A 20,678-nucleotide genomic window follows, 5' to 3' on the forward strand; every position below is an offset into this window, starting at 1 on the left:
AACAAAAAAAGTATAGAAGTCCTAAGAGGTTCTGGTAAGATGTGTTTGATGTTGACAGTTCACTCTTACCTCATCATTTCAGCAACTCATATGCCACACATATGTGGGCTGGAGGTGAAACTTCAGGTGCTTTTCTAAAACCCTAGCTTTTAAAATTGAACAGAAACACTCAAACAACAACCACAAAACATATGAATTTATAGAATGTACAGTTTGCTGCGCTCAAGAAAAAAAAAAAAAAAAAGAAAAAGAAAAAAAAATGTCTGCAGGTTGTACAGTTTACTTAAAATGTACTACACCAACATAATTCTAGAACATTTAGTCACAATTTGATTTCATTGCATTCTATCCAATTAAATTAGTAAAAAAATAATTTTACTTACTCCATTTGAGTTTGGATTACTTAAGTACTTTTAACATTGATGAAACTGGGCAGGAGATTTCCATTTCCCAGTATACTTTGCATGGTCTAAATGTAAATTATGTAAACAGTGTAAATTAAGTGTAATTTTATGAATTTTTGAGCAAAACAAGAATAGGAGATTTGTTAATGTTCTGTTATATTGGTATTTAAAAAGCGTGTCTGTTAGGCTAGAGTTTTGGGGGTAACCATTGTGGTGAAGAATGGCACTTGTGCATAGGTTGAGGATTGACTTTCACGTTCAAGTGGTTTAATTTGAGTGCTGCTTAGCTCTATAAGCAACTGGTATCAAATTGGCAGTGCAACGGTTTCACTGTCATTTGCTCACCTGGTATACATAGGAGTGGTGGTGGTGTAGTGGACTAAACCACATAACTGGTAATCAGAAGGTTGCCAGTTCGATCCCCACAGCCATCACCATTGTGTCCTTGAGCAAAGCACTTAACTCCAGGTTGCTCTGGGGGGATTGTCCCTGTAATAGGTGCACTGTTAATCGCTTTGGATAAAAGTGTCTGCCAAATGAATAAATGTAAATATATTAATGATTAATCATATAAATTAAGTTGGACCAACATAAGAAAACTAAATATTTGTGTTTGACTAAATAAAGTTGAGTTAAAAATACTATAGTACATTGATTTGAACTAATGTATCTATGCTGGCTCAATGAAAATGACAATCTGAATGAACAAAATTAAATTGCTTATAAAATCTCTCAAATTCAATTAAGGATAATGACTGACAAAAGTGTTTAGGGTCTTGTATCAGCCTAAACAGGTTTATTTTGCGAGAATTACTGGCTAACTGTATATTATGCACCTTATCACATGGTTAACAAATAGAAAAGCACATATTTGCATGAAATGCTCATTTGAATGAATAATATTTCATTATGGGAGAAGAAAGAGACCACGGAGTTACGTGAGGTTTGAAAAAACAAAACTAGCACAACTATGTAAAAAAACAGTTGAGGTAAAAAAAACAACAAAAAAAAAACATAACAAATCAATGGTCCATTATGCAGTTTAGTGGCCATTGTACAAAAATATTTGACTGCAGAATTCCACGATTGACCAATTAGAATAAAGTATTTCAGACAGCAGTGTAATAAAAATTATTTGTTTTTGTAAAACAAAGGGACCAACAACTTGTTATTCTGGACAGAAACTTCCCCTAGAGGTTTTACTGTTGTTATGGCCTTTGCTCACAATTATGCCAATAAATAATTGGTTTCAGTGATTTGTGGTATTGTGGTTTTTTGATGATAAGGTAGAGGAGCACTGTCCATAAATTACCTATAGTAAAAGCTGTAGGTATAATAACAGACATACATCTCCACCAAGAAGAACCTCTATTTTATGAGAGCTTCCAAAAACCTGAATACAACCATGTGTGCTGTCTGCATAATGACTTCAAGGTCCCACTAAATGTATGGGATATGTAAAGCCCTTGAAATGTGTCTACAGTAATACGCCAAACTGCACAGTGCCCCAATCTGGTCTTTCCCAATATGGATATAAATCAGGCAGAAAATTGCTTCTTTTGTTGAATGATAAGCATTACCACACATTATCTTTTGTAATGGACAACAAAATCAGTAAAAAGACAAGACTACTGTATCCAAAGGAATCCGTTTTTTTTGTTGAACTATTCTCTTTGTATATAAACCTCCAAAACCAGTTGACAGCATAGAAGTCAGGGCATCTTGAGTGACAATGAGTTGTAAGCACAGCTATCTGTAGCTCAGAGAAAAATTATCTTTGTATAATCTCACACCAAACTCCTAGACATTTTAACTTCAAAACAAAACCCAGATTAAGAGAAAAATTTAGATCAACGTGAACCCACTTAAGCGAGCTAACATTTTTAATGTCTGAGACAGAAATAATGGTTGGGTCAGAGAAATGGGAAACACTAAAATTAATAATAATAATAAATAAATAAATAAATCACTGCAATGTAAACATCTAGATCACTTTATTTCAGAAGGCTGAAATTCTCCAAAATGCATACTTAAGAGTTTGTGTCTTTGGGCTGGTTTTTAAAACACTTAAAATCTGGACCAAATGAAACTGTCAAAAGGTGACAGTTCTGGTCTTAAGAAGAATGCATCCGTTACACTCCACAAACCACAAATCTTCACCAAGCAAGATCTATGAAGCTGGTTTACAAAATAGTCATCTCTTATTCAGAAATTGACAAAATCCAAGGCAAATATGTAAATCAAGAGGACTCAAGTTTCGAATGGTCCTTTTATATCGGTTCTGTTCATTCCCCATCAATCAACCTATTTCTTGGCAAGGTGTGAGATTCACTGGGCCGACAAGTGAATTTTAAGAGATGGCCCTGACAGAACCCTTTGAAAACTCTGGGGCTGAAGAGTGGAAAAAAACTCTCCATAATTCAAATCTGGACTTGCGCCAGGGGAAATGGATCATGAAAGGGGAATGACAGTGTAATGGTGCAGAAAAGTGTACCAGCACTAAAGGTGAGTAGCTACAGTTTTCGCAAAGCAAACGTAAACCAATCCACTTTCAAAGCATAGCTTCTTAAGCCTTCTGAGGTCAAAGGTCAAATTACAATTTTGATAAGGAACTACTCTCTGGATCTGCGCCAAAACCAGACATTCAGATTTCAATTAAGAACAAACACTAAAACACTCACCACCCAAAAAGTGAATAATTGTAAAAAATTAATTCAAGAAAATAGTATGGACATTAAGAAAGTGTTCTGAACTTGCAACACTACTGTTGAGGATCAAAGAAATCAGGGCGATGTGAATGGATGAGTGCAGTGGACCATCTTTGTGTTTTTTGTTTTGGTGTAAATGTGTATGTGAACAAACGCGCTAAACGTATTTCCGGAAAATGGGATTGAACTTGCTTTCTCGCAACATGTAACTAGCTTAAAAAAAAAAAAAAAAAAACTTAATTTGAAATTAAATAACAGCATTATTAGATCTCTGTTTATTATTTACACAACATCCTCAGTGAGAGTTGGGAGGGAAAAAATAAATTGATCATGTTTTACCAATGGCGCCGAAAAGTTACATTGGACCGCAAAGGAAGATGTGTTGGGTGGGAGGAGCTTTGCCCAAGTGCTTTACCTAAATAGAAGTCCCAGAATGCACTGGTCTCACACAGAGTGTGCTACAAGGGTACAACCCATCATCTTCGGCCACCAATCATCAAAATGACGCAGCTCACGGCATTTGATTGGGCACGTATTCGAGCACGCACCGGCATCTGCATTTAGATCCGACACAGTCAGTGAGGGAGGGGAGTTAAGGATTAGGCATACTAAAATGGCAGGAATACAGGGAAGCACGCCCACTCTCACTGCTGTTCCTGGTGGGATGTGTGGTGCAGCCCTAATCTGTGGGGTTATTAGCTGCGGGGCAAACTACACATCTCGCAGTGCTCAGTGCCGGGCTGGTTCATGAAGGTGCAGTGGAGGCAGGACCACACGGCCGAAGAGGATTGTGGGAGAGTTGGGCCGCCCATGGCGTAATCCAGGGATCCAGACTGTTGCCCACCCACTGTGCCTGAGATAAAGAATTAAAAATCAGTCTTTGATCATATTGCATTGAAATGGAGAATTTCTCCACAAAATCCTTTAAATAGTGAAAATTTTGCCTTTTTAAAAGGGACATAAAAAATAAATAAATAAATAAATAAATAAAAAACTGGTGGATCTGTAAGCCCGAGAACTTAATGGCATTAATGCCTTGACCGATTAAACTCTAAATCGCTAAGATAATGGCTCTAGCAACTGGATGAGAGCTACTGTGTTTGAAAAAAATAATAATCATAATTTAGTCACTGGGATGGGCTCTTGTCGTCTCATCAAGTGACCAATAACCTTCTTACACTGAAGAACTGTCAACTAGATCTCTGAAATCTGATCCAAACATTTCACACAAAGTCACATAGCCCAAATGCCGATGGTATTCCATGGTGATTGTCACCAAGCGTTTTTTTCTCCTCCACTTCAATCTGCAAGCTCGAGAACTCCTTTAAACACCTTCAACTTTCAAATGAGTCAAATTATCAGTCTAGGCATGAATCCTTGAACCTTAAACTACTCACTGCAGAGCTGCTCGATGGTGGCCCACTGCTCAGATTTCTTCCATGTCTGAGCCAGTTCCTCATTGGATGTCTTTACTGCATCCAGAAGAAGCCCAATGCTGTCCTGCAGACAAGAGAGAGAAGAGGGTGACTGTCAGTTTTGTACAAGAAAGAAGTGCAAACCCCAAAGTTTTTCCCGGAGGAGGGGAAAAAGCTGTTGAAGTGTTGCTTAATATATTAAATTGCGTGGGAGCACATGTAGCAGTGTGCCATTCTCTTCTTTATGATTTATGACCTTTTCTGACTGTGCACCTGCCCTCATTTAAAAAAAAAAAACACACACACACACAACAACAACAAATAATTTATCAAATCATAATCATTTGTCTACTCAGGAATTAGAGGCCTCATTTAAAAATAAATAAACACAGTCTACTATCACGCTAGGGGTGGGCGTTATGACCTTATATCACTATACGAGTCATTTTATAGCACGATAACGTTATACACTGGTGGCCAAAAGTTTGGAATAATGTACAGTTTTTGCGGTTTCGGAAGGAAATTGGTACTTTAATTCACAAAAATGGCATTCAACTGATCACAATGTATAGTCAGGACATCACTGATGTAAAAAACAGCACCATCACTATTTGAAAAAAGTCATTTTTGATCAAATCTAGATAGGCCCCATTTCCAGCAGCCATCACTCCAACACCTTATCCTTGAGTAAACATGCTAAATTGCTAATTTGGTACTAGAAAATCACTTGCCATTATATCAAACACTGCTGAAAGCTATTTGGTTCATTAAATTAAGCTTATCATTGTCTTTTGTGTTTGTTTTTGAGTTGCCACAGTATGCAATAGACTGGCATGTCTTAAGGTCAATATTATGTCAAAAATGGCAAAAAAGAAACAGCTTTCTCTAGAAACTCATCAATCAATTATTGTTTTGAAGAATGAAGGCTATACAATGCTTGAAATTGCCAAAACAACTGAAGATTTCATACAAAGGTATACACTACAGTCTTCAAAGACAAAGGACAACTGGCTCTAACAAGGACAGAAAGAGATGTGGAAGGCCAGATGTACAACTAAACAAGAGGATAAGTACAACAGAGTCTCTAGTTTGAGAAATAGACGCCTCACATGTCCTCAGCTGACAGCTTCATTGAATTCTATCCGCTCAACACCAGTTTCATGAACAACAGTAAAGAGAAGACTCAGGGGTGCAGGCCTTATGGGAAGAATTGCAAAGAAAAAGCCACTTTTGAAACAGAAAAACAAAAAGAAAAGGTTAGAGTGGGCAAAGAAACACAGACGTTAGACAACAGATAATTGGAAAAGAGTGTTATGGATCTTAACCCCACTGAGCTTTTGTGGGATCAGCTAGACTGTAAGATGCGTGAGAAGTGCCCGACAAGACAGCCACATCTATAGCAAGTGCTACAGGAAGTGTGGGGTGAAATGTCTCCTGAGTTTCTGGACAATCTAACAGCTAGAATGCCGGATCTGCAAAGCTGTCATTGCTGCACGTGGAGGATTTTTTGATGAGAACACTTAGTAGTAGTTTAAGACGTTCTGAATTTTTTTTTCAAATTGTAATGGTAATTTTTCACGTTATTAATGTCCTCACTATACATTGTGATCAGTTGAATGCCACTTTGAATAAAAATACCAATTTCTTTCCATAAGGGCAAAATCTGTACATTATTCCAAACATTTGGCTGCCAGTGTATATCACAACATAGTAATTTGTTTTGGAAAATCAATAAAAATTAGTTAATATAAATAACCACATTGTACTGCCTATTTTATATGATCCAGATTGAATTAAAATTCAGATATTTTTCTCTTAATTTGAACTTGAAAATATTGTTTTTGTTGTTGACCAATATTATTATGATAAACTTCCCTCAAGATCTTCCCAAAGAAATGCAAGCAAATAATGCAAAAGTAAAAAATAAAACAAATCCAAACACTTGCAGAAAATATTCAAAATTATGTAAACACTTCTTGCAGAAAATTAATATTAAATAAATAAACACTGAATTAAGGCAGAGCACATCTTTTGGCTTCATTAGTATCCTTTTTGTGCTTCATTTGAGGAGGTAAAATAGATTGTTGTATGATGCTTGTAACAAGCTCCTCTTCATTTTCTTGACTTGTTTGAATCTGCTTGGGCAGTCGGCAACATTTTTTTTGAATGCCATAAAAACCCCATCCATGTTTCTTCAATTCTCTCAGTCTCACGTGAAGCCCTGCCCACTGATGGATAAGCCCAAGCTGCGCACATGGATATTTACATATTGCGATATACACAATATAGCTAAATCTCTATCGATTGACACTTTATATCGTCACCAGAGATATATCGTCATATCGCCCCAGCCATACATCACGCTTTAACTTTATTGTTGATGTACACATGGAGGGCACATATTTAGCACGAAAGAGGTACAATTAAGCAATAAGGTGCGAGAAGCCATGTTTTACAACTGTACAGAAGGGGCAGTCTGGTCGAATGCAAATAAAAACTAGCATGTGTAACCCTTACTGGTTACACATGGGTGTGGGGCATGTGTTAATACTGAGAAGATAAAATCAGTTTCAAATCAGCAATAGAAAATATTATCTTCTGGGTGAGGTAACTTTTACACACTCAGTCTAGGTTTGAATAAGGAGGGTTAAGAAATAATACAGACCAGTGATTTAAATTATAACAGGCTTTTATTCAAAGGCTTCTCTTTAACTCTTTGAAGAAGTAACTCACGCAAGTCTTCAATGACAGGTAAGACAATACAATAAAAATGAGGTAAGTTGTGCAATAAGCAAGTGAATGAATGAATAATTAATAAATAGAATAAATAGTCAAATAAATAAAATCAATAAATATCAATGGTCTTACAAATAAATACAAATTTTCCCCCCTTGTTTCCTTTTTCCCTTTCAAGGTTAAAATCAGTTTTTTTTTTTTAGGATCCTTTTCACTTTTAGGTTTAAATGTAATTTGTTACAGTTTTAATTTCTCCTTTTTATCAAAATAATCTTTGTATTTTCCCATTTCTCATAATGATCTCCTTTTCAATCTCCTTTGCTGACTGATCATATACAAAATCTAACCATCATTCATCAACAGAAAAAAAAATAATTCTAGGTATGTTCTAGTGTTACACAGCATGTGCAGTACCTATTATAGATTTGAGATAGAAGCGCATGTTCAATAATTCAATACTGCAATTCATATTAATATTATTGATACTATTCATACTGAATTTAACAGGGGGTTACACATGGAACAACTTTTAGGAACCAAAAAAGAATGTCGGTGGCCGGTTCATAAGGGTGTGTGATATGTGTGAATATATACAATGAAAAACTGACCTGTAAGGGCATGACCTCATTGGTGACAAGAAAGAGAAGCAGGTGGAAGTCCGAGACGATGTCCAGGAAGGTTGAGGAGGAAGTACACTGGGAAAGATATGTTGCTAAGCTGTGGAAGTCCTGCACATGCAAAAACAAACTCATTATGTGAACATTTCATGAATAGTGTATTTCTGGAGGTGCAACACCACTTAGACCATGACAAATATTAGAATGTTATTAAAGACAGTAAACAAAGCAAGGCTGATTCATGTTTTCAAACAGAAGCAGAGAGCCATCTGCAGATATGAGATGGATTGAAAAACAGTGAGATGCGTGTACCTGAGTCTCTCCCAGAGCATCTCTGTTTTCAATGGGGAAGCGGAGAGTGGAGGAAAAGGTGAAAACTGGGTCTTTTGGGAAAGTTGTTGTGATCTGAAACACAGAGAGTCAAACAGCAATGAGAAACATGAGACTGGACTGAACTAAATGTATTGTAATGCCATGTACTGTAATCTACTTTTTTGTATGTATTAGTTTGGTCATTTACAAATACATACACTAAAGTGAGTGTGTAACAAGGAGTCAATTACTCACGTCAATGATCAAGTACTCCACTGGTAGCGGTCGAGCTAAATATGTGATGTCATTGCCGAATTTGTCTTTATCCTGGAAGAAAGAGATTAGAAAAGTGAAAACATTATACCATTTTGAGAACATTCATTCGACAGAAGTTGATTTAAAACTGTTTATGCCCAAAGAAACAGAAATAGAAGCTTTGGCGCAACAAAGACACGAGCCACCTGGAACTGTGTGACTGCATTATATATTACAGAGATATGCATATCATGCAGCCTACGCATTGTGCAACATGCTGTGCGAGTGATTAGTAGTTAAGTGTCAGTTCTGTACCTTATAAAAGACATCAGGTACGTATTGCTCTGTGCTGGACTCTTTGGCATAACCCAGTTCAGGAGCATCTCTGCAGGGCAGTAGACACTCATCCCTCACCAGAGCCATGCACTGATTGGACACCTGGTATCCTTCAAAGTGCACCTGGTTATCAGGACCACCTGTCAACACATACAGAATACTTAGGCCACATTCACACTAAAATGTTTTTGTGTGAGAAAGCATTAATTTTGGCCTTCCGTCCACACCGAGACTGCGTTTTTGTCCAGCGAAAACTGAGCTTTCCGAAAACACTCTCCCAAGTGGCACGTTGTAGTGTGGATAGAAAAACGGATATATTCGAAATGATGACGTATTTGTCGTCATGTGATCCATTCAACCCAAAACAATCAAGATGGTGGTCCATGTGTTAGCTGCTATCCACTTTGATAACGTTGTTAAAGATAAAATGTTATTTTTTGTACAATCTTCATATTGCAGTCCTTCAAAAGCGACGAGATGTTTATTTGGAATTGTTCGGTGGCGGAACATGAGGGCAGTTATGTTTCAGACCGTACATGGAAATGACTCAGAGCCACGCTTCTTAAGTTTTTCTCCCATGCGCAGTATGTATATTTAAGCATTTTCAGATGTTTCAGTGTGGACGAGGAACTTTTGGAAAATGTAAAAAAAAAAAAATAAAAAAAAAAGCAATTTCATTTCAAATGTATCTGGATTAATGTGGACGTAGCCTAAAGCAACCGCTGCACCTCCACTCGTTTCAAAAAGTAGGCATAAACTTTATGGTTTTGTGAGGCAACAGTCCAAAGTTCTGAATTCCTTTAGCACTTAACCTGCTAACAGTACAAAAAAAAACAAAAAAAAAACCCATACATTTGACACAGCCAAATGTAGTTTATACCCACACAGGATTAAGACACAGCTGTAAATCTTGCGCAAAAGAGGAAGCCGTGTACCTGTTGCAACCACTGTGACAAACTTGGATCCAAAATGGCCATCTGGGGAAAGCCGACATGGGTTGGCATGTTGGTTCTGGAAGTGTCCAGCTGTAATGCACTCCTCTGCACTCAGGTAGTGTGTGTCCTGGACAGGGGACACATGTCCTTCTGTCAATCATGATCTTAGGATCCACTATGTAGTCAGTCAAAGGGGCAACTCCCCAGTAATGTTTGTAAAATTTACCTGGTTTCTGCTGTAGCGGACAGTGCCTATCCTGGTGTCCTCTGACAGCAGATCTGTAAAAATCCACCCCACCTGAAAAAAACAACAGCCAATTCTACTAACCAAAAACAGCTTTAGATTTTCTTCGGGACAAATCTACATTTGGAAGCTGGTGCACTTCCATACAGAAATGTAGGCCACAAATGATCAGTCCACTTCCGTCACCATCACCAGAAAGTAACATAAGGAAGTATAGAGGTGCAAAGGGAGGGAAACTCTATCAGAGAGTCTTATGGATGGATGGCTAGACACGATTTGCCCTGACAGAAGGTCTACGCTAAAGGTGTCTAGTCTCTCTCCGCTTTAACTGCACAGATAAATAAATCTCATCGGTATTTGTATCCATGCTACTCATTTGAGCTTTTTTTTTTTTTTTTAATGGTGCAGTGGGTAAAATCAAGTTCAAATGACCTCAAGCTGCTTTTTTGGGTACTGCAAATTGACAGCATCAGATTGGAGTCATTTAGGTTGTTGGTGCTAATGAGACACCTGTGAATGTGTTGTGCTCATGTGCTCTCTCCTTTGCAGACTTAACCATTTCAAATCCTGTTTTCTGTTAAGATGCATGTAATGTTCTATTTCTTTCATGCATTTTTTATTTTATTTTTTTACTTATCCCGGACAAGCCCCCATTTTTATGAGGTATGGAAAAGGTCTCTCACCTTCCGTAGGCCCAACTTGGCAGCAATCTCCTCAACTGCTTCTGCCTTGGGATCCTCAATCAGCTCAAGACTGTTCTGGGTTCCAATCTGAGTCACAGCACAAAGGAGGGAAGAGGGGAAAATATAGACATGGCCAGTGGGTTTTAGTCCCATACACTCATTAGTTACAAATTAGTGAAGAAATAATATAATACAGTACGACTTTATTAATCACTGAGAGACATTTTAGATGAAACATGGACAGGGGGCTCTGATATTCTTTCTATCATTGATCAATTTATCCATCATTGGTTTAAGGCACACAAACATCAGCTGTATGCTCAATATCCTTGACCACTGTTCTTCACAGAAGGCCAAAGTTCTTTTTCTTAAAAGTTTATTTCTTAAAACACTTCTTAGAAGTTAGCATACTACTGTCCTCTTGTGTTTGTTTAATACTAGTGCAGCTCAGAGTCACTCAGTTAACATGAAAATGGATTCCACGCTACTGCAGTATTTGATGTAATGTAAAGGATGTTGAGACACTAGCCAGTCAGACCCAAGTCTCTCACCTGAGGTGGTTCATAAATGGCGGCCACCTCTGCACGGATACCAAGAGGGATGTCTTTATGCTCGGTGTAGCGTCCATACAAGTAACCCATCCGCTGGTTACCCGTCTTTCTCCAAAAGTCAAGAAAACGGTCAGCAATGGTGTGGTTCTCGAACATGATGTTGTCCACGTGTCGATATTTCTGCAACACAGATTTTTTAGTAGTTCCAACACACAAAAAGACAAAGACAGGAATACAATACTGCCCTTCAGGGAGTTCTCATTTACTCGCTTGAGCTGGAACAGAATAGGAGGGCTTGTTTTTAGGGCAAGAAATTGATTTCATGACAGTTTGTCTGCATGTAATGCAAGAGCAAGGTGAAAGAGAAGATGCTTAAGATACAGACTGAGAGTAGCTGACTACCTGTCTGTTCAGGGTGATGGCGCTGGGTTGGCACTTGGTACAGATGCCCTCTGGCCAGGGCGGATGCCCTTCGCAGCCAGACTTAATCTTACAGCTGATGTTCTCGAGTGCCACAAACTTCCCTCTAACAAAGAATATAACATGATTAATGACATTGTCCACATGGTCTTATTTAGGTTAAAGAAGAGAGTTCCAAGAAACACTTACTTGTCTGCGCCGCCAGTGAGTTTCCGTATGTAGGCATGAAAGGACATGTGCTTGACTGGCGGGTCGAGGTGGTTCAAATAGTCTTCATCAAAAGGCTATTAAAACAATTAATATATTTAGAACAGGGAGATGAAACAGCAAAAGTGTATTATCAGATTTATTTACAGTGTTTTAATAGAATAGTTCACCCAAAAGAAAGCGATTATTTCCTCATCCCAGTGTCGTTCCAAACCTCTATGCCTTTATTTATTTTATTATAATGAGATTTCAGAGCTTCGGCAGAGGGGAGGATAATCAATGAATAATGACAGTCTAATCAGTTTCTTGCACAAAGCTATCGTATGGCTTCAGGTCACTTGGAATACAGCAAATATTAGGAGTGGGCAATATGACCAAAATCTTATATCCCGATTTGAATCATTTTGTCACAATGAAGATACAGTAAAAAAAAAAAATCTGTAAAAAAAAAAATAATAATAATAATAGGTTTATTCATTATATAACCATATTGTAGTGTCTATTTTTGGATAATCCAGTCAGTGAATTAAATACTTTATGAATGAAAACTACATCCTCTTTTATAATTTTCTCTTTATTTGGAACTTGAAAAAAATAAAGTAAAAAATTAAAAATAAAAACTTGGTTTTAAATCAGCCTTACCATAATGCTAAATCACATTATGCCAAATTTCAGTCTGATATGTTGTTGACCTAAGTTATTTAAAAAAAAAAAAAAAAAGCAATAATAAGAAAATAATAACCAAGTAAAGAAAACATGGCCGGTTTGTATCCTAATATCTAACATCATTCGAACTGAATTTTAGTAAGGAGGATGATGTTATGTTTAAAAACATCCAGGGGGGCCTGGGTAGCTCAGTGTTAAAATACACTGGCCTGGAGTTCGCTTCGAATCCCAGGGCGTGCTGAGTGACTCCAGCCAGGTCTCCTAAGCAACCAAATTGGCCCGGTTGCTAGGGAAGGTAGAGTCACATGGGGTAACCTCCTCATGGTCGCTATAATGTGGTTAGTTCTCGGTGGGGCGCGTGGTGAGTTGAGCGCGGATGCCGTGAAGCCTCCACACGAACTATGTCTCTGTGGTAATGCGCTCCGTGATGGTCTCAGACACAGAGGCAACTGGGATTCATTCTCCACCACCCGGATTGAGGCGAATCACTACGCGACCACGAGGACTTAAAAGCACACTGGGAACTGGGCATTCCAAATTGGGTGAATAAGGGGAAAAATCCCCTCCAAAAAAAAATAAAAACATAAAAACATCCTTTATTTTGGTGCATTACAATTTTGCAGTTGTTTTCCTGCTCAGTGGTGGTTAGAATTTTGGGCTGTCTAGCCATTTGAGATGTTCGACTTCCTTCATAGCGCTTTAAGGTAAAAGAAAAAAAACTCTTGCATCCTCCAGGGATAGTGTGCGTGACAATCACGTGAAACACAGATGTGCTTGACAGATGAGAAGCTTATTTAGCACTTATGAAGCGCAGAATGCAAGAAGAGTGTCACTGAATTTGCAAAATTTCAATTCTCCCAGTCTCTCGTGAAGCCCTGCCCACGTTTCTCCAATTCTCCCAGTCTCTTGTGAAGCCCTGCCCACTGATAGATATGCACACCTCACGCACATGGATATTTACATATTGCGATGTACACGATTTGGCAAAATCTCTATCGATTGACACTTTATATCGTCGCCTCAATATAAATCATAACGCCCAGCCCTAGCACATATCTAACACAATACAAATAATATGAAAGACTTTTATGGTGCTTTTTTTTTGTTTTGTTTTTTGGAGCTTGACAGATCTGGTCACTATGAGCTATCATTGTATGGAAAAATTCTCCTTTGGTGTTCCATGGAAACATACAAGTTTTAAAGTCCATAAGAAGAATTCTCATTTTTAGGTGAGCTATTCCTTTAACCAGTGTTGTGAAGACTCCCTAAGGTGCACATCTAGGTTAGACCCATATTCCTATCAGTGATGGAATTCTTGCGTTCCGAGGGCAGGATCAGAAGTTCTTACTTCCAAAGGTACGCAGTGCACACATTTCCCCATGGGACCATGCCGGCACCTGAGAAACAATGATAATGAATGCCTCGCATCAGAAATATTAAACACATTCCCTTTAAACTGTTCACATAAAGTCTCTATTAAGGACTCCGCAGCTCTTATAGAGATGAATTATTCAACAGGCTGAATAATGCAATGGCTCTGTTGTAAAGCATAGTAGAAAAATAACTTTGCCTGGGAGCACTAGGTTATAAATACAAAAAAGATAAACATTTCTTGTGTGAAAAGTGAAGGTGTTGAAAGAGAGGAAGACTCACAGCTGTGGGTCTCTGTTTCTGTAGATCTTTCCCTCCTGTTTGGACAGATACTGGTCAATGTCGTCTTCTGGGATCTGTGGTGCAGAGTGTGAGCGGGATAAGGAAGATGATGAGGATGAGGAAGAAGGGAAGGACGGGAAGGAAGAAGACGTGTGAGGCTGAGCAGTGTCCATATTCTCACTGGAGAGTCCAGCTGAGGATGGGAAGAGGAAAAGCATGTCGCCATGCCTAAAAGACAAAATACAAACAACTCAGTGAGAACCATCACATTTAGTGTTTAACGCACAGTTAAACATAAAAAAACCCCCGATCTCTCTCAACTGCACACTTACTTGATTTTCAGTAAACTGAGGGCCTTGTTCTGTGACAGAATTTCTCCAGTCTTGTTCCGGTTCAGGTAGATAGAGAAGCCATTTGAACTGAAGCCAAACTCCTTGGCAACCTGGTTGAAAGATAAAGATACATCACATTGTTCCAGTTTATTCGATTTTGTAGGACAAAATGAGCAACAAATGTAAGGCAAGCAAATTGTTCAAGAAGTCACCAAAGCTGCATCCAAATATGCAGACTTCCCCACTATATAGAATGCCAAAAACAGTTTGTCGATGTAGTGGTACGTCCAAATCCTCATTATTTATAAAAGTGTAAGCGAGAAATATCTGGATGACCTACTATTTCCAGCGAGATTCTGAAATGTGCATCGACTTCACACTTTACTATCCCATACACCCACGGGGAGCTTCAAACAATCCAACTAAACGCTGGATAAAAAAATTAACAAAAAATGGTGGAGAACCGCAAGTCTGACGGTAAGTGCTATTTACATTTACATTTATGCATTTGGCAGACGCTTTTATCCAAAGTGACTTACAGTGCCCTTATTACAGGGACAATCCCCCTGGAGCAACCTGGAGATAAGTGCCTTGCTCAAGGACACAACAGTGGTGGCTGTGGGGATTAAACCAACAACCTTTTGCTTACCAGTTAAGTGCTTTAGTCCACTACGCCACCACCACTTATACCAAGAACGTTGTTCCTTGTTCTTAAATAGTGCTGTCTTAACAAAATCAGAGTAGATTATTTTCGCGGTTGGGCCATATAATTGGGTCACGGGACAATGTCCACATTTCAGGATGAAGTATGTCCAAAATTCATACTACTCACCTGCATTCTAAAAGAAAGTACTTTTTACTGGCTGAGAAGTGCATTGTTCATCAAATGCAGAAAATATTCCGACAGTACATGATTTCTTTCTTTCTGTTCCTGGAACATTTTATAAAGGTAACATGCCACTTAAGGCCATGCAATATTGTGACTATACTCAATACAGTATGGCCTCACGTACCTTATTGCTGAATTCAGCAACACTCTTTCATGATCAGGTGGATCCACTAATAAGATAATAGAGGGAAGTACTCATGGTTTTGAGTGCAGTCTCAGAACCAGCTCCGATTGAGAGAAAGTCCATTAGACACAAACATCAGGCAATCAGACACCCAGTAGAAGCCCAATATCAATGCTAATCCAATCAGCAAAAGCTTTTACTGGTTGCTTATGGTGCTACATCCTAAATGTAACCTTACAGTGTAATGTACCAGCCTGGAGATGGATGCACATAGGCTATAACTCACCTCCAAGCACCAGATCAGGAATATGCCACCATCTACTGACATCACACCAAAGGCATTAATACAAAAGATGCATGATCGCTTGGAGGTCATAGCTTCAACGTCTGTCTCTTTTCTCTTTGCCTTATAATGCTGAAATCATATGGGGAGACGGTCTCCATTGATCGGCAGCTTACTCTCTGCCCTCCCACAGTGAGACATTAATCATTAATGAGCCCTGCGGTGTCTACATCAGGAAAACACTAAACCTCTGCCTGTCTCAAAACAGCCTGCAGCATCTTGAAATATCCAATACAAACATTGAAAATCATAAATGATAATTTTCTAACCCTACATTTATATAATAATGATTACTACTTATTAAAAGTTATTAAGATCATGAAAGAAATGATTAAATTGCCCCAAACAAACTATTTTAAAGAGTTTATTTAGATGGACTTACATACTTCATAAAAACCTTTCTTCTAGTGTGCAGTAAAAGGATTTGTTCACCCAAAAATGAAAATTATGTCATCATTTACTCACCCTCATGTCGTTCCAAAACTATATGACGTTCTTTAAATAACATTGATGCTGCTCTTTTATCAATCCAATGAAAGTGAATGGTGACTGAGGCTGTCAGTCACTAACATTCTGCTTAACTATCTCCCTTTTGAGTTTCACAGTGAACTGAGCCTTTAAATGATCACAATCTTAGTGTTCACCCATAGAGTTCTGAATCATTTTTGTCATGTGAATGGGTGCACAATTTATAGCTTCTGTCGGAGGACAGCAAGTACCCTTCCAATCGAATGCTGCACCAAAGCAGCTATGTGTGTCACTACAGCACACACCTGCAAGATTGTGCAGCGTATGTAAACAGGTCTCCGTTTTCAGAGCTGCCTCATTAATAAATTAACATTCAGCACTCAGCAGGAGTAAGAGTCTGTGCAGCCGCTATGTAATGACTCATAGATCTGTTGTTGTGCATTAGTTGTGACGTGTTATTCTCAGGTTCATAGTCAGGCTATGAATGTAACAGTTGCATAAGTGCAGAGGAATGGCATTGGATGCTATTTATGGTGAGGATAGTAACACCTACTCTCTCATAATTATAGGGGAGGGTGAGCAAATGAATTGGGAGTAGGGCTGAGCATTATATCAAATATTTTCATGTAATAAAATGTTTTAGTAAAAGATTTATGTAAATTTGGCAATTTATTACTATATATTGCTATAGTGGTGCATATAGACCTCAGTGAAGATGATAAATATATGATTAATTCTTGTGTGCATTTTATGAAAGGCAGTGTGGAAAACATTGATTATTTTAAACGGGGCAGCTGTGGCCCAGGTGGTAGAGCGGGTTGGCGGTTCGATTCCCGGCCCACATGACTCCACATGCCGAAGTGTCCTTGGGCAAGACACTGAACCCCCAAGTTGCTCCCAAAGGCAGGCTAACGCCTTGCATGGCAGCTCTGCCATCATTGGTGTCTGAGTGAATGGGTGAATGAGTCACAGTGTAAAGCACTTTGGAACTGCTAAGGTTAAAAAAGGTGCAGTGTAAGTGCAGACTATTTACCATTTTAAACCAGACTTTAACTTGGGCTGGGTATCGTCTGGCACCTTACGATGCGATACGTATTGCAATACACATGTCACGACTCAATATATTGTGGTACATCACGAAATCATAATTTAATTTGATTACGAATCAATTCCAATTCATTTGTGTATATTTCAGTTATAAACTGATGTCAGATGAAGAGCATGCAGCTTGAAACATCACGTTTTTGTCTCTTGGTGAGCTCATTAAATTGATTTGGAAGTAACAGTGTGGCAATTTTGTTGTTTTTACATGATATGAATACACAAATAGTGTAATATAAATATCAATACATGGTTCTCAAGTGTTGATACAATATCATGAGAAAAAGTATCGCGATATATCAATATTTGATTGTATCGACACAGCCCTAACTTGAACTGTATTTTACTTTTTGCATTAATAACCATCTTGGCAACAATGGCTGTTAGGTTAAAGTAATAGTTCCTCCAATTAAAAAAACAAAAACATTTCAAACAATTTCAAATAAATTACGTAAACAGACAGATATCGAAAATCGTCAAATGGCTGAAACATATTAAGAGTAAAAGGTGATAATGGACTAACATCATTCAGTTATATGTGAGCAGGAAAATAAGGGCACAGTGTAGGGAAGATAAAGGTTAAGCTAAAAGTTAATGTAGCGCAAAACAGTCACTAAGGGCAAAGTGGGTGTGTGTTTATTCTTTTCACCTTCTTGAGGAAAGCTGCAGCCGTCTCGCGCTTTGTTGATGGTATTTTTTTCATTCCCTCTGGAGACTGGACACGGATGATCTGTCAATGAATAAACATAAGGGAAGAGACATTTAAGCTTAATGCAACAGGTATGTTGTTTCTTGAAACAGATCTAGTGCAGAACTTAATTACTTGACAATCCGATTACAGAAGTAACAAGTATTGACCTAGAATAAAATTACAAACCAGTTCTGACACTTCCAATAACAACCTATGAGAGCACAACAATTAATCAGGTCCATTCAGTTACTAACACAGTAAGAACAGAGTATTATAATCAGCAGTAGATTCACCTACCAGATATAACACTGAGGGGATAACAGCTGAGAACCCTACAAGCTTCTCTTTTCAAAAGAATATATCTTCATATCTCACATAAAGCAATATTGTCATATACCAACTATTAACGAAAGTCAAATTCAACATCTAGACTTTAACAAGCAGCTGGCATTAACTAACACTGACTCATGCAGTACTGTCTGTGCCATGCCAAATAAAGTCAATCTCAGCCGTCTTAATAAAGCACAGCAGTAAATCACAAGATAAATGAGCCAGATCAGTCTTAAAGACACATATAAACATCGATTTGAGTGTTTAATGTGTTTCTGGGGGGGTTTAACTGAGTCTGGTCATTAGCATCATGCTAACAATTCTGCTGCCTCATCACTGGATGACAGACTTAACTAAAACTCTCTTCATACATGCACTAAACAGTCACTTACTATATTTTCTCCCATGTTGATGGGGTGAACCGTCCCTCTTGGTGTCGCTGAAATGAGAGTTCAAGTGTTTTTATGTCGCTGTTTATGTGATGTGATCTGCTCGGATCCGTGCAGCGATGCCAAACTCACAGAACCGGTGCTACATGTAAATGAGTCCGCGCTGTGACGGGATCCTGTTTAAAGTGACCGGACAGAAACAAGGTAGTTGTTCTGTTCCTGTATAGCTTAAAGGAATATTCCGGGTTCAATACAAGTTAAGCTCAATCGACAGCATTTGTGAGATAAATTGTTTACCACAAAAATACATTTAGTCTTGCCTCTCCTTTTCTTTAAAAAAGGTAAAACTCTGGGTTCCAGTGAGGCACTTACAATGGAAGTGAATGGTGCCGATCCGTAAACGTTAAAATACTCACTGTTTCAAAAGTATAGCCACAAGTCATAAACAATATGCGTGTTAACATGGTTTTAGTGTGATAAAATCGCTTACTAACCTTGTCTGTGTAGGTAACAACTTCGTTGCCATGACGATGTAATGTCAACAAACCATAAAACCCTAAAATGACTGGGGAAAAAATGTAAACGTCTTTACAGCTGATACATACATGAGATACATACATGAGTTTTAACAGAATAATTAATATAAGTGATTTTATAAATGTATAAGCTTCACATTTCTGCCTTTAAAACCTCCCAAAACTGGCCCCATTCACTTCGATTGAAAGTGACTCACTGTAACCTCGATTTTTTTGCTTTTTTTAAAGAAAATGAGGGACAATTCGAAATTACTTTTTGTGGTAATCAACATTATGCCACAAATGCTGTCGATTGAGCTTAACTTGTATTGAACCCGGAATATTCCTTTAATTTTATTTCATGACATTAAATGAGATTCTTGTAGTTGCTAAGGCATCTTTTTTCTTCTTTTTTTCTTTTTGTGGTTTATTTATTTAAAATTTATCAATGTAATTTATTTTCATTTCTTTAATTTTATCAATATAATTTATTTTAATTTATAAAATTATATATATATATATATATATATATATATATATATATATATATATATATATATATATATATATAAATAATATGATGAATCGTGTCTGTTTTATATATATTTTGAATGCGCTGCATGTATGGACACACTGTTATGCTAACGCTAATTTCTCTAAAAAAAATAAAACACACCGCATTAAAGGGATTGTTCACCCTAAAATTAAAATTCATTTACTCACCCTCATGTATTTCCAAAACAACTTTCTTAAGTCTATAACTTTATTTCTTCCGAGGAACACAAAAGTATGTTCGGCAGAATGTTAGCCTCAGTCACCATCCACTTTCATTGTATCTTTTCCCTGTACAATGAAAGAAAATGGTGACTGGGAGCAACCTACCTGTCATCTTCAATAATCATTTTTATTGAAATTTAAGAGTGTGGCAGGGTGAGCAAGAGACAGACACAGTGGGTGTGGCGTCAAGCCCCGGAGAGGCATTTATTGGAAACAGTAATAAACGTAAAATGTCCAAAAGTGGTAATAAAGTGTCCAAGGGGGAATAGTGTTCATAATAAAGGGGGAATTTGGCATCCTCGCGGTGAACGGGGCTCCGTGAAAGGGGCGGGGTAGTGTCCATAGGATAGCCCAGGCACAGGCTGGGTCAGTCGGCCGCTCACTCTCCCCTCCAAAGCCACGGCGCGTGGGGCGGCGGCATCATTGGCGGCCTGTCTTCCCAGGCCCGCGGCAAGCGTAAGAGGAAGGCGGCCCGGCAGTGACGCCGCCGCCCCACGCGCCGTGGACCTTGGAGGGGAGCGTGAGCGGCCGACTTTATCATCCCTTTTGGACATTTTTACGTTTATTTCTGTTTCCA

General features: G+C 38.2%; 1 protein-coding gene across 1 annotated transcript; it reads right to left on the bottom strand.

Annotated features, from left to right (window-relative positions):
- Positions 1–2,381: 2,381 nt before the first annotated feature.
- LOC127423576 (nuclear protein localization protein 4 homolog) lies at positions 2,382–18,971 on the bottom strand. The gene is made up of 17 exons (XM_051668005.1): positions 18,813–18,971; positions 18,049–18,129; positions 14,475–14,584; positions 14,143–14,370; positions 13,838–13,886; positions 11,806–11,900; positions 11,599–11,722; positions 11,197–11,376; positions 10,646–10,732; positions 9,945–10,016; positions 9,719–9,845; positions 8,763–8,923; positions 8,448–8,519; positions 8,193–8,285; positions 7,872–7,991; positions 4,510–4,612; positions 2,382–3,965 (listed from the first exon to the last, which is right to left on the bottom strand). The coding sequence occupies exons 1-17, from the start codon at positions 18,825–18,827 to the stop codon at positions 3,808–3,810; spliced, it is 1,875 nt and encodes a 624-aa protein (XP_051523965.1). The 5' UTR covers positions 18,828–18,971; the 3' UTR covers positions 2,382–3,807.
- Between the last annotated feature and the right edge of the window lie 1,707 nt (positions 18,972–20,678).

The sequence above is a fragment of the Myxocyprinus asiaticus genome, chromosome 32 (genome assembly GCF_019703515.2).
Source record: "Myxocyprinus asiaticus isolate MX2 ecotype Aquarium Trade chromosome 32, UBuf_Myxa_2, whole genome shotgun sequence".
NCBI lineage: Eukaryota > Metazoa > Chordata > Actinopteri > Cypriniformes > Catostomidae > Myxocyprinus > Myxocyprinus asiaticus.

What these genes read in the sequence shown, in the direction of transcription:
- LOC127423576 (XM_051668005.1), bottom strand. An exon ending in TGTCACAGTGGTTGCAACAG is followed by an intron (nt 8,924 to 9,718) that starts GTACACGGCTTC and finishes ATGTGTTGACAG; the next exon opens with GTGGTCCTGATAACCAGGTG. An exon ending in TACCTGATGTCTTTTATAAG is followed by an intron (nt 8,520 to 8,762) that starts GTACAGAACTGA and finishes TCTTTCTTCCAG; the next exon opens with GATAAAGACAAATTCGGCAA.